The 13855-nt window shown below is 39.6% G+C and overlaps 1 protein-coding gene across 1 annotated transcript in view; it reads left to right on the forward strand.

Annotated features, from left to right (window-relative positions):
* Positions 1-13424, forward strand: part of LOC102564018 (cysteine-rich venom protein helothermine) — a 21129-nt gene extending 7705 nt beyond the window's left edge. The window contains exons 3-8 of the mRNA XM_019491335.2: positions 3395-3517; positions 4071-4158; positions 4934-5079; positions 7742-7836; positions 8879-8967; positions 11537-13424. Of these exons, the coding sequence (XP_019346880.1) occupies positions 3395-3517; positions 4071-4158; positions 4934-5079; positions 7742-7836; positions 8879-8967; positions 11537-11664 (669 nt within the window). The 3' untranslated portion in view covers positions 11665-13424. The remainder of the gene's footprint in view (positions 1-3394; positions 3518-4070; positions 4159-4933; positions 5080-7741; positions 7837-8878; positions 8968-11536) is intronic.
* Positions 13425-13855: the final 431 nt, after the last annotated feature.

A 13855-nucleotide genomic window follows, 5' to 3' on the forward strand; every position in this document is an offset into this window, starting at 1 on the left:
ATATTTTGGGAGGAGGACAAAAATACAGATTTAGTGAAAGTGAAACATTTTCATAATTCATGTCAATTTTCAAATTGTTTACTCGTAATAATAATCACGATTAAACTTTGCAAGCGAAAAACTAAAAATGAAATATTTCAATTTTTCCTTTGGAAAAAGACTTCTAATTTTCAATTTTTCTCTAATATTATTTTTTTCTAAATAACAACCCTTATAAAGTTCAAAATAAAAACAAAACATGTCTTTAGATACCCAAATCATATTTTTCAAATGACTTAATCAGCTAAAACATGCAAGCATGTTCATTTTTTTCAGTCCAACTGGAACAAAACCCCACTTTTTTTCAAAAAATCAACTTAACTATCACTCCTACCTGGAATGTAAATAAGGTTATATCCAGAATATATAACAATTTTTAGCATAGCAGGGCAATTAAATAATAAACACATGCAAATTAGTATTTCCTGACGTGTCATTTAATTATGGCAATAATATAATACTATTTAAATCAATTTACTAATATATCCAAGGTTTTATTTTCAAGAAGAAAGGGAGGGAGGGATGGCTGCAGCTGGCTTAAAAATACAGCTCCTACAATTAAATGACTATTGCAAAAATATATTGGATTTATTTAAAGCTGTTTGCTAAGGAACTATTTTGAAAGTATTAATCTTAAGCACAGCAAGAACTAGGTAGTAAACCAGATTTTTCTTGATTTATCAAGAATTTTCAATATTGTTGGATTCAACAACCTCAAATTTTGCAGGGAGATTAAATCTCAGGGTGTCAGGTTAAATCTTGTGAAGCAACTGTTGCCAGTCACTGGCAGAAAGTGGATACTGGACTAGGTAGACCTTGAGTCTGGTCTACTAAGACACTTCCTATATTATCATGCTTTCTCACTAGAGCTTCCTAATGTAGAGATGATTCCTAGCTGACAAGAGTTGGGAGTTGGGAGATGATGAATTACTTACAGGAAATAAATGAGAAAAAAAGGGGACTGCAGGGGCTCACTTACTGCTCCACAATAAAAAATGTTGTTCCTGTATATCTGTGAATAATGAACCTGATCATCACTACACACAAGACCAATAAAATCAATATAAATACCTCATTTATTTTACACAGAGAAACTAGACTGTACTTACATTATGTAGGATGTCCCTGCATTTCCTCCCTATTGACTTCCTTAAAACTGCAAGGAATCTATACAGATTATGTAGGAGGTGTAGTGATCACCAGGTTGAATAAATGCAGGCATACAATGAATGAGAAGGAGTATACAACAACCTTTTTTTGAGAATCAGTAGTCAACCACTGAAGACCTTTGGTCTCTCTCCAACTAACTAACGTTTCCTAATTCCCAATTTCTGTAGTCTCCTAAGTAAGGGACTATCTCTGAAGTATAACTTCTATTACGACATCTTCCCTCTTAGCGATAAACACCAAAATCAATTAACACAAAATTCCATTGATATCTATCTACAGAAAGGTGACCAAGGGCATGTGTAGATAAAATGGGGGCCCTTAATAGAAGCAGTGTGTTTTTAAAAACACCGCTTCAATTTAGGGCCAAGTAAACCATGTCGTACTCACACCTGCGCACTTACCAGCTTCTCTGGTGGTGGGGAGAGGAGGGCAAGCTGCTGGCAGGCTGAGCAGTCTCTGGCCTGTGGGGGGGGCTGGTGCTTCCCTCTGAGGCAGTGGTAGCCCCCTGCCCAGGCACCACTCGCCTGCAGGCACCCAGCTCAGGCAGGAAGGAAGCACTGGGCCCCGCACACAGTTCAGGCAGGTAGGCAGGCTTCAGGGAAAATAAAAAAATCATCCCTTTTTTTTCCTTGGGCAGAGCCTGCCTTCCCAGGCTGCTGCCAGGCTGTCTGCATAGGCTTCCTGCAGAGCCCCTAAACTGCATGGAGCCCGGTGCTTTGCTGACTGTAGGGCTCCATGCAGGTTGGATTTTTTTTTATTATTATTACATTTTTATAAATAAAAACAAATATTTTTCATTTCTGCTGCTTGGATGACCCCATTTGGTGCATTGGAGGAAAGGCTGGAAGAATGAGGGTTATTTAATCTGGAGAAGGGAAGACTAAGGCAGGATTTGATAACAGTCTACAAATACTTAAAGGGCAATTATAGAGGCTGGAGATAAACTTTTCTCTGTGGCAACAAAGAACAAGGACTCAAGCTGCAGCAGGAGAGATTTAGGCTAGAGATTAGGAGGAATGTCCTGACTATGAGGGCAGTCAAGCATTTGAACAGACTATCTAAAGAAGCCATTTAGCTGGGATGGTATAGTCAGGGATGATCCAGCTTTGGACAGCGGCCTGGATTAGATACCTGGTGAGATCTCTTTCAGCTCTACTTTCATATGAACCTACATTTTAGTAACAATATAAGCAATGAGAGAAATGACAAACATATTTATAGTGCAACTGTCAAGAAAGACAAATTAGATACAGCACCCTCCCCTCCCCCCCAACTTTAAAATTTGATCAGTGATCCTCAGTTAGGGTTCTGTGGCCCTTTGAGGTACCAAGAGATCCCTTGAAAAGTGCCATGAGTTGCTGGGAGATAAGCAGGCTTCAACATGTTGCTTTCTGCCTGATCCCACACCCTCACTGCCCAATCTCTCTCAAGGAAGTAAGCACTGTGATATATAAATTCACTTTTGAAAAGGGGTGCCACTCAATTCAAAAATGTTATGGAGGCGTGACTTGAGTCCAGTGAGGAGTGCCTCAAGTCCAAAAAGGGTGACAACAACTGTCTTAGATGAGCAGAACGTGTGCAAACAAGGAATTATAATGAAAAATGTTTTGACCTTACCTCTAACATGCCAACCCCCTCCCACCCCCCCTTTTTTTTTGCCTGTATTTTCACAGAAGTGAAAGGAGTTATTCATAATTCAGAGCAAAAATTTCCTAGAAGTGTAAAAGGTACAATAAAGATTTCTAAATAGAGACTTAAAAGTGGCATTCCTACACACAGCACTAGCTTTTGTTTTGTGTTTGTGAATATCCTTGTGCAAAGCGATACATGTCCGTGACGGGGATGCTAAAGTACATTGATAACAACAGCAGTAACAATTGCAAGGAAAGTAAATTCAGTGTAGTAGTCTTTCCAAGATCTGGTATAATAAGTCCATAATGGCTATAAGCAACAATAACAAAAGTGACACTAATAATATCCAGAAACATATGCAGACAGAAAGATTCTCATAAACATGTCTGACTCTTCATAAATTAATTATGTTTATAAAGCCACACATATAAGGATCATTTCCTAAGTTCCCGTATAGAATATTTTAGAATCCTACCATCAAACAACAACAACAACAACAATAATAATAATAACAGCAATAATAAAAAAAGAAGAATGATTTCTTTCAATTTAGGAACCTGCAGAAAGTTATAATGATCTGTCAACTGACAAGATAGATCAGCAAAATTTGATTGTGGAGAAACACAACACCCTCCGGAGAGAAGTGGACCCCCCTGCTAGCAACATGCTGAAGATGGTAAGATACATTTTGCAGTGCAATTTGTAAAAAAATTACAGACCCTGTCAGTGATATTAGCAGACCTGCGATGTCCTAGTATTTCACTGTTGTAGAGAACTCTCAATAAGAATCATTGCAAATGAAAGGAACCCTCTAAGGCCAGGGACAGAAATTACACATAAAATGATGTAAGTGATCAGAAATCGGCTCAAATCTGTAGCACAACAGAAGTTCGCTATACATAAACCGCTTTCAAAATAGACAAAACTGGTTTAAGGTATAGTATCAGACATAACTGATTTAGGTTAAATCTGTTTATTGAATTTCTGTCCCAGATCCCCTGCTTGTCAGTTCAATCTATGCAATTTAGACTTACCTGTGAAGATTGAATTGACTCAGCCTCAGGCTTTTTGACTGACTGTACTTAGTCTAAATGCAAGAGAAGGAGCTTTCAAGAGGCTTTTTCAAAGACTGGATGTGTGATTTCCAAGTGTAGATTGTGCTGTATATTCTTCACTATAGATTTCTAGTACTAAGCAACTGAATGGCTAATATTTTTCCTTTCATTAAGGAATGGAATACTTCAGCACAAGCAAATGCTAAAAGTTGGGCAGATGCATGTACCTTATCTCACAGTCCTGAAAGCTCTAGAACAACCGGTAAGTAAAAATATCTATATAAATAAATAATGCATTGTTCAGGTACTTACATGAACAATTTTCAAACAGCATAACCCCTTTCATATTTAGTGGGTAATAGTATCTTACTGAAAGAACAGAATAGACTCTGCTGTAGTATAATGTACTCATATATTCTGTCGTAAGACTTCATAATATTTAGTTAGGCTTCTTTTAATCAGATAGAACTTGAGCATTAAACAATCACAAACAACTACAAAGAAATGTTCATGGAATACTTTTGCAGTTTTTTCTATAATAAAGCTGGTCAAAATGTTTCAACTTTTGGAAAAAAATGGGGAAAGAAATGTTTTAAAAGTCTTTACTTCTACTTCTATGTCTTCCCACACTCCCTTCTTCCCCCTTCTCCCCACCCCTCTCCCACCCCAACCAGCATCATTAATTTAAAAAATACTAGAGGGGAAAGTTAGGCCCTTTTCACTTTCACAGAAATTAGTCCCAATCAAAGAATCTCTGCAAGAAGGCCTATATTTCTCATATTTTTCATAAAGACGACCAGGGTGAATGAACACATACCTGAAATCTGGGTTCAGTTTATGGAAGAACCAGATTTCCTGGGGTGAGTATAAAACTCTTCCAAACAGAATGGGCAATGCTCCAGGATACAATGTCATAGAGCATATCTATGTTGTGGATCTGGTTTCTCTGGACAAAGGTTCTTGTCAAATGCATGTTCCTTGCATTTTCTCAAGCCATTTTCTCCAGGGTTTTTGAATGGTTTCCCCTTCATTTTCAGATACAGTCTGCGGTGAAAATCTCTACATGTCAACTGCACCAAATACATGGTCAGATGCCATTCAGTACTGGTATGATGAAAGGAAATACTTTGTGCATGGCAGTGGGCCAAAAAGTCCAGGCGACGTGGTAGGCCATTATACTCAGGTAGGAGACATACAAGTTATTACACCCTGATCTGTACTGATACAGCCGTACAATGTCATTAAGAGCTTGAGCTCATCATTGTCATTGATTCTTCTACTTAGGTGCTACAACATCTAAAAATTAAGCACCTTAGAAAACTTAGGCATAGACATATATCTGAATTCTTGTCTCTCCCTGGAGCTTAGGTGCTTGACTTCTAGCTGTATATTAGTCACTCCTGTCATCTCAAAATCCAGATCACTCAGAGGGGAGGTATCTGACATACCCTGGCAGCAGGAACAAGCTCAGTACATAACATCCACAGATGTTCTTTCTCAAACAAGTGTGATAATGGTGCCCACATTTTTTTCACAATAACCTAAGGGTAAGCACCGGTCCAGGAGATAGGAAATCTGGGTACTAAACCTTGCTTAACCTGAGAGAATCCTTAACCACCTTTCCCACATCTTCAAATACTTCCCTAACCACTGAGCTGTAGAAGAGCTGGAAACTGAGTAACTGGGCATATAAGAATATAAGCATCATAAAGCCATGAAGAAGAACCAGAAAGAGTCATTTGCACATCAAGGGGAATGATTCTTCCTCTCTGTTCACCTGGAGTACCGTGTCTAGTTTTGGGCCTCACACTTCAATAAGGACGTAGGCAGTTTGGAAAGAGTCCAGTGTAGAGAACCAAAAATAATTAGAGACCTGGTAGACAAGATAAGCTGAGGATAAAATGAAACAATTAGGCTTACGTAGTCTAGAGAAAAGAAGACTGAGGTCGGATTTGATAATAGCCTGCAAAAGGCAATTACAGAGAGGATAGAGATGAACTTTTCTCTGTGGCAATAGGAGACAGGACTAGGAGCAATGGTCTCAAGGTTCAACAGGGAAAATTTAGGTTGGAGATTATAAAGAGCTTTCAGACCATAAGGGTGGTTAAGCATTGGAACAGGCTACCTGGAGCAACTGTAGACTCTCTATCCGTCGAAGATTTCAAGATTAGGTTGGATAGATAATTGGTTAGGATGGATCCTGCTTTGAGGAAGGGCAGGGCTAGATAGCCATGTGAGGCCCCTTTCCAGCTGTGATTTCATAGTATCCTATGATCCTATGACTCTTATGCCTAGCAGTTAGAGCACTCCCATTAGAGCAAGGGAGTCCTCATGAGTTCTGTGCAGATAGAGCTACTTGTGCATTAGACCTGGTCTCTGGACACCTAAACAATTAAGGATGTTGTCAGATTTCAGGCACCTCTCTGGATCACACCAGAGCTTATACAGAAGTTGGGCCTGGACCACTCGTGAGCATGCTCAGAAGTTTAAGCACTTAGAGAAAATTTCAGGCCCAAATGGAGGTGCCTACAGTTTTGTGCTTGCTGGAGAAAAGTTACTCTGGAATCTTTCCAGTTGCTTAAATGCTCAAATTCTGTTCATGTCCCATTTAGGTACCTACAAGAACAACTTGTATCTGCCTTAAATAACTATTAGATTTAAGGGAAATGCCAACCATGTTTTCTTTAAAAGGAACAAACACTGAGGAGAGAGAAGCAGCATTCCAGAACAGAGATCTGAAGATGAAAACATTCAAAATAGCGGCATTAAAATATATAAGAAATGTCAAATACTATGCCACACTTGCTCAACGTAAGTTCCAGTAGCCCAAAGTTAATAGTGGGGTCCTCACAATTTGTCTTGTTTAAAACTGGGTTATAACAATCCTATTTAAATGGTAGGGGACAATTCTGCACTGACAGAAGGATGGCACAGATAATTTATAAAATATTTTCTCATGAAAGTAATATGCCAGTTAATGTGCAGTTACCAAAGCCTAAGTGGCTAAGGTCACTTTGATTTAGCTTGCCTTCAGTGAGTCCATCAGGTATCCACATACACAATTACATCTGTAAGCTAAAAAACACAATTTCTCATATAGCTTAGAAAGGAATAAAGTGAGAAAGAAACATTGTTATTTCTCTTTTTAGTGCTTCAGAGGTCAAGTATTATGCAAACGGGAGTCCTACAAACACTGGGAGAGAGCAAGTTCTATAAGCTGGCTTCTGAATTAGTATTTCATGAGACACATGGACCATTTTGAACATTTATTCTGACCATCCTCACAGGAGATAACATTTTACTTCGTGATTCTTGTATCTTGTTCAACAACTTGTGTTCGAACCAGAGCACATTTTCGGAAAAACATCCAGGGTTGATTTAAAGTATCCACAAGATATAAAACAGGGAAGGGAAAATGCGGCCCATGGGCTGGCTGCAGCTCTCCAGGCCATTTAATCTTTCCCACAGGCCCCTAAAAAAATTAGAAAGTAAATCTTTATCTGCCCCTGGCTGCCTGTCATGTGGCCCTCGATGGCTTGCCAAAATTCAGTAAGCGGCCCTCCACCTGAAATAATTGCCCACCCCTGATATAGAATCTGTTTTGCTGTTTCAGTTTCATTTCTGTTACCTCCCATATGTCCCCCTGCAAAATGGGATGTATAATAGTATATCATCTTTCTGGCCGCTTTCCTACTTGTTGTGACACATTTTCCTATGTTGCATAATAATAAAAAAAATGATGGCCATTATCTGGCTTCCTATTAAACCTTTTAAACATACATATTTTTTTTTATAACCATAAGCCCCTATTGTATTTTATCATCTGCTTGTTTTTATATCTCCAGGTGGTTTGGTATAAATCTTACCAGATTGGATGTGCGGTGGCTTTCTGTCCTCAGAATAAATACAAGTACTATTACGTTTGCCACTACTGCCCTGCGTACGTATTATCTATGGATTTAATTGATGGCTGGCTTCCCTTAGTGCTTTCATGTATCAGTTTGACCCAGGATTTTTTAAATAATGCCTTCTAAGAGAAATTATAGTTAGAAGGGCAATTATATAATATTTAATGTGGAAATACATGTAGAATCATAGAATAATAAAAAAATAGGATTGCATAGGACTGTGATAAATCATCTAGCCCATTGATTCATGATTCATCTAGCCTTGACACCTTTCAGAGGTGCTATGGGGTGCCAGGCAATGTTAGCACTGATAGATATGCAAACATAATTCATAGGATAAACCCAGAGATTTCAAATCAAACTCCATAGCATCAAAAACATTCTGCTTTGCTGTGGGCTTTCTATTATTCTTTCATAGTAGAAAGAAAATCCAAGTAAAAACTTAAGAGCTTTTCTGAAGGGTGCCTCCAAGCTTACTAGGGATGCCTTGAGTGCAGAAAGAGGTAATTTGGCTCTAAAATGGCTGAGAAGTATGAATTTAGTCCAACACCCTGCTCAAGGCAGAACTCTCTCTGACTGAACCACCCAGCTCATGTTTTTCTAACCTGTACATTTAAATCTAAGAAAACCATTAAAATGTCAGTAAGTCCACATCAGGATTGCTTTATTTATAAATCCAAATACTCATTCTGCTTGCTTGATAAAGGACAGAGTAGTTGCTCCCAGGAGTAAGCTCACTTCTTACAAATGAAGGTTTGGAGTAAGTTTTTTCAGAAGACAGTTTTTCCTGGGCCTTCTTCTGAAGCAGTTGTTCCAAGCCAATATTTGAGGTCTCCTTACAGGAAACCACCGATGTACATGAACAAGATAGAGTCAGTAATCTACAGTCAGCAATAAAGGCAATGGTTCATTCAAAACAAACGTTAGCTCTGGACACATGCCTTTTATTACCTCAGATACTCACATTATGATATTTGAAAGAGAAGACTGATGTATATAGACAGAATGTGAATGAGAGTGGGTGTAAATAAATAGTGATTTTATATTTTGTTCTGTTTAATTTTACTGTTTCAGAGGGAACATTGCAAGCTTACTTAGCACACCTTACAAATCAGGACCACCATGTGAAGACTGTCCTACAGCTTGTGATAATGGACTATGCAGTAAGTTTTGAAAGTTCAACATCTCACAATGGAAAAGTCATTGTTTATTAGCACAGTGTTTAATTCCCATGAACGGAGGGTGTTTTGAAATTTCCAACTCCAAAAGCAGATGCAAAAGGCCAGGCTGTGAGCTTGTTGCACATAACATGTAGGATCTCATATCCTTATTGTTATGGTCTCTTATTTGCATGATGCTAGAAGTTACATGATGGACCAGTGTGCTAAGTAGTAGACAAATAGCAGGAATAGTCCCATTTAAATCAATGGAGCATTCGATGAGCAAAGAAAGGTATGAGTTTGTGAAAATGTTAAAGTGAACTACAAAGGCAAAATCTATGGGAAGAGCATGGAAGGCACATTCCACTTTGTCTCCTCTCACAAGTGTGCAATAAAGTTATTAATTCAGCCCACATGTTCCATGGAGACTTTATGTATCTCTTTGTTATGGATACCAGCCCTTCAGTTCATAGAAAGGCTGGTTCTCAATGAATGGAAAATTCACTCATGATGGCCAACTATCCTATCAGTGAAACTAATGTCAATGAATTATGAATGAATTATGTCAATGATGACATGTTTGCATCCCTTCCCTAGAATCGTATCCATGAAGTTCACAATGCTTTCTGCCTCCTCAGAAAGCATTGTGAACTTCTTTTCCATTGTCCTACATGATAGCTTGTTACAGACATTTGCTAGCAACCAAAGCTGCTTAAACTCCTCAACTAATGGTTATATAGTGTATTTAAAAACATGTGCTTATGATGCATTGTCTTAATGTATTTTCCAAAAGCATAAAGTGTAAGACTGTGGGTTTAGATCTACTAAGGAAGTTAGGAGCTCCCATAGGATTTGTATCTGAGAAGCAGTGAAGGTTTTATAACATGCTTTCAGCATGCAGAGAGAGAGAGAAACAGTGAGATCAGATGCAGCCATTGTCCAGTTCTCCCTGAACCCCCTCCACATTGCTGCTGTGCCCTAGGGTGCTGTGAGATCCTGTTAAGGGTGCTGCAGCATGCTGCACTGTTAGGTGTGCAAGCACCTACATGATATGACAAATAGATCCAAGGAGGTGATACTTCCCCTCTGTGTGGCATTGGTCAGACTGAAGTTGGAGTACTGCATCCAGTTTCGGGTGCTGTACTTCAAGAGAGATGTTGATAGACTTGAGAGGGTCCAGAGGAAGCCACTCATATGGTTAGGGGCTTACCAGACCATCCCTATGAGGAAAGACTGAGGGACCTGGACCTCTTCAGCCTCCACAAGAGAAGGCTGAGAGATGACCTTGTGGCCGCCTACAAATTAATTGAGGGACGCAGTAAGGGATCAGAGATGCTCTTTTCACCAGGGCAGCTCTTGGGGTAACAAGGAACAATGGTCACAAACTGACAGAGAGCAGATTTAGGTTAGACATCAGGAAAAACTTTTTCATGGTAAGGGTGGTTAAAATTTAGAATGGGCTTCCAAGGGAGGTGGTGCTCCCCCCAAACTTGGGGGTCTTTAAGAGAGGGCTAGACAGTCATCTGGCTTGGGCCAGATGACCCCAGCACTCTTTCCTGCCTATGCAGGAGGTCGGACTCAATGATCTGTTGAGGTCCCGTCCGACCCTAGCATCTATGAATCTATGATTCACACAATAAACCCAGAGATTTCAAATAGGGATCTGTAGTGTCAAAAACATTCTGACCTATTGTGATCTGTCTTAGCTCTTGGCAAAGGAAAAATTACTCTATTATTTTTTCCATAATCAAGAAATCTAATAAATGGCATTTTCCAAGGGATATCCTAAGTCTAAAAAGGTGGGAACACTGCTCTACATTCACAATGAGCCACTGAACTCCTAGACGATAAATTTCAGTCAAGTGCAGAGGGCCAGTACAAACCCAGTACCGCATTAAAGTCGCCTAATAGCAGTGATGGATCCGATGTGCCACAAGCTGCGTACAGTGTGACCCTGCCCACAGGAGTGAGTTTTGAGTTTTGCCCCCTGCTCTACATAAGAGGGTGCAAGGGTGGGCAAAGATGTAAAAGAAGCACAAGAACTCCCCCATGCCACCTTCCTCCCTTTCATGGTTTAGAATGACCAAGTAGGTTATAGGATTATAGGGATGTAGAGCTGGAAAGGACATCACAAGGTCATGTAGTCCAACCCCTTGTTCAAGGCAGGATAATCCCTGACTAAAACTATCCTAGCCAAGTATCTATCTAATCTAATATAATGATCCTATCAACAGAATAAATTAGACTGGTTAATCTGGCTGGTTTATCCTTGTGCTGAAGAGTCTAATAGGAAATAAAAGGACAACACTTCAGTCTTGGGTCATTGCAATAGTCGTTATCTCAAAATCTGACTTTCCCATGTTGCAATTGCTTTCATTTAATAGGGGAGGAGGGTCTTTCACTTCTAGTGACTACAGCTTGTGAACCGACTGAATAATACTTCTGAGTGCAGTTAAACTTTTTGAACACTATGGGGAAGAATAACAGCATTCAGGGAAACTTGCAAAAAGAAGAGTTTGGGATTCTTTTTTTCTCTTAATCATGTCTAACTTAAATTTTATGTCATTTTTAGCCAATCCTTGCAAGTATACAGATGTGTACTCAAATTGTCCCGAACTGGCAAAGGTGTATGGATGCAACAATCTTTTGGTGAAGGAAAAATGTCTTGCTTCCTGCCGATGCACCACTGAAATCAAATAACCAGTTTGATTCATACATTTAAGATCATTCATCTGGTGACAACAGTGGTTTTTACAAAGCTGAAGTCCATCTACCAGCTTTTATGAATGCAGCCTTTCTGATTTTCAGGGGGTAACTCACACGAGTAAAGGCTGAGGATAGAGGCTTTCACTTACATATTCTATCTTGATTAAATTTCGTTCTTGAAAAAATGTAGCATATAGTTGTTCCTTGGTTGAAATTGAACTTGGTACAATAACATTTAATAACTTTTGGTGACTGGGATAATACTTTTCTATCAATTTCAACATCATCTTCTGCAAAATACCATTTAAAATGCAATATAAAGGACTGTTCTGCAAAGATATATGTGTCCAGGTCTTGTTCCTCCTAATAATCCCATTGATTTCAGTAGGTGAGGTACCACCATCTTTGTTCACATTGAAAATCAACTTTCTGCCCAAAGGCTTCTTCTGCACATTCACATTTACTGTGCAGTAACCAAAATGACTGCACAGTGCAGGCACACATCTACACGTGCATGCTAATACTGTGCAGTACATATGGTGACTTATGCTGACTTGAGCATATATTTGATACCTGCGTCACGCAGGTATCAAATTTACGCCCGGTTAGTTACTGCGCAGTAACACACGTGTAGATGCTTTACTCTGCAGTAACGCTGTGTGGCTTGCTTAAGACTAAAGTTAGTTGTTAGACTAACTTTAGTCCCAAGTCAGTCCACGCACAGCATTAATGCACTTGAATGCCTGCCCATGTAGATGCCGGCCTATTTCTGCTCACTGAGCAATAACTTAGTACGCAGTAAATTTAAGCTTTCATAAATGTAGACGTGCCCAAATAGTCCTAAATAGATGCCATAGAGCAAATCGAATCTGTCAGGATCTACTTAGTGGGTGCATTTACATGAGACATTTCCTGCAATTGCTGTAAACATCTTGCATGTACATGTGCGGTGCGATTAGGCCATAGGAGCTATTCCACAGCAGGGTAGTACTTGTAAATATAAGTACTATCCTACTGAGGAGTTATCTACTACACAGCAACACATGTGTAAACACTGACCTGGAAGTAAATTACTATCAGCCCAGCTAGCAGGGGGGCACACTCATTCCTATTGCTTAGGCATATGGCTTGGCAATTACAGGAGCTTTGTGGCCCAGTCAGCTGCTCTGCCCCTGATGCAGTCACCTGCCACTCAGGCCTGACCCTTGTGCTTCCCTACCAGCCCAGGGCTGCCCCCAGACCTCAGGCCATGCTGCACCCAGGAGTAGCTTACTGTGGAGCCATTTGCCCTACAGTTTATTCAATCACATTAATTGTACACGTAGATGCGCCCAGTGGGAATAAAAGTAGCAGAGCTGTTCCCACCAGCACTACGTAGAAATAAAGTCTGCCCCCTTTTTCTCAGATCCAGTGTAACCTTATTCTGCAAATAGCATCAGTGTCCTCACAGTGAGCTAAGGCAACAGAATGTGACCTATTGAAATCAATGGATTTATTCATGGGTGGGGAACCTCCTGATCGTGAGAAAGAATGAAAAAATCTGGCTCTTGGTAAAAGGAAAAAAATACTGTTGAAGAAGAGGGCTCAGTGAACCTATTTAGGTTGCTAACTAGTACTAAAGAGCATAAGAATCATGGAACAGGGCCTAAATCAGGGTAATTGTTTTAATGAGAAATGGTAAGCTATTGTCTGAATTACTTTTCATATATTTCCCATGTCTGTCTTACTGATTAAACTATACTTTCAATGCTAAACAGTTTGCATTGGTTTTCTTTCATAGTGATATACTTAACATAGCTCCTCTCCAGCTTCCACAGTGTATAAGTCCTTATAAGATTTCTTTGTCCTGCTAGCTTCAGTGCTGCAAGCAATTACTTGACCAATGTCCTGGAAAACAATGCAGAAAGCCTATGCAATTTAGGTATATTTTGAAAAGGGGACATGTCTCTGATAGAAAAAGATACATAATCAAAAACTCAGAAACCCCATATTATTTAAAGTGACACAAATTTCATGAGAAATGAATGTAGCCTTATTTCCTCATTTTCAAATTCAGTCAGGCACACACTTTGTACCCTTCCAACTCCCTCCAACTGGAGCAGCACATCTGTGGGAAGTGGCCACACTTTAATGGAGCTGGGTTATGCAGATGAAGAGATAATCCTTCCCTGGGGTGAAGGTTTCT

Source organism: Alligator mississippiensis, chromosome 1 (assembly GCF_030867095.1).
Source record: "Alligator mississippiensis isolate rAllMis1 chromosome 1, rAllMis1, whole genome shotgun sequence".
NCBI lineage: Eukaryota > Metazoa > Chordata > Crocodylia > Alligatoridae > Alligator > Alligator mississippiensis.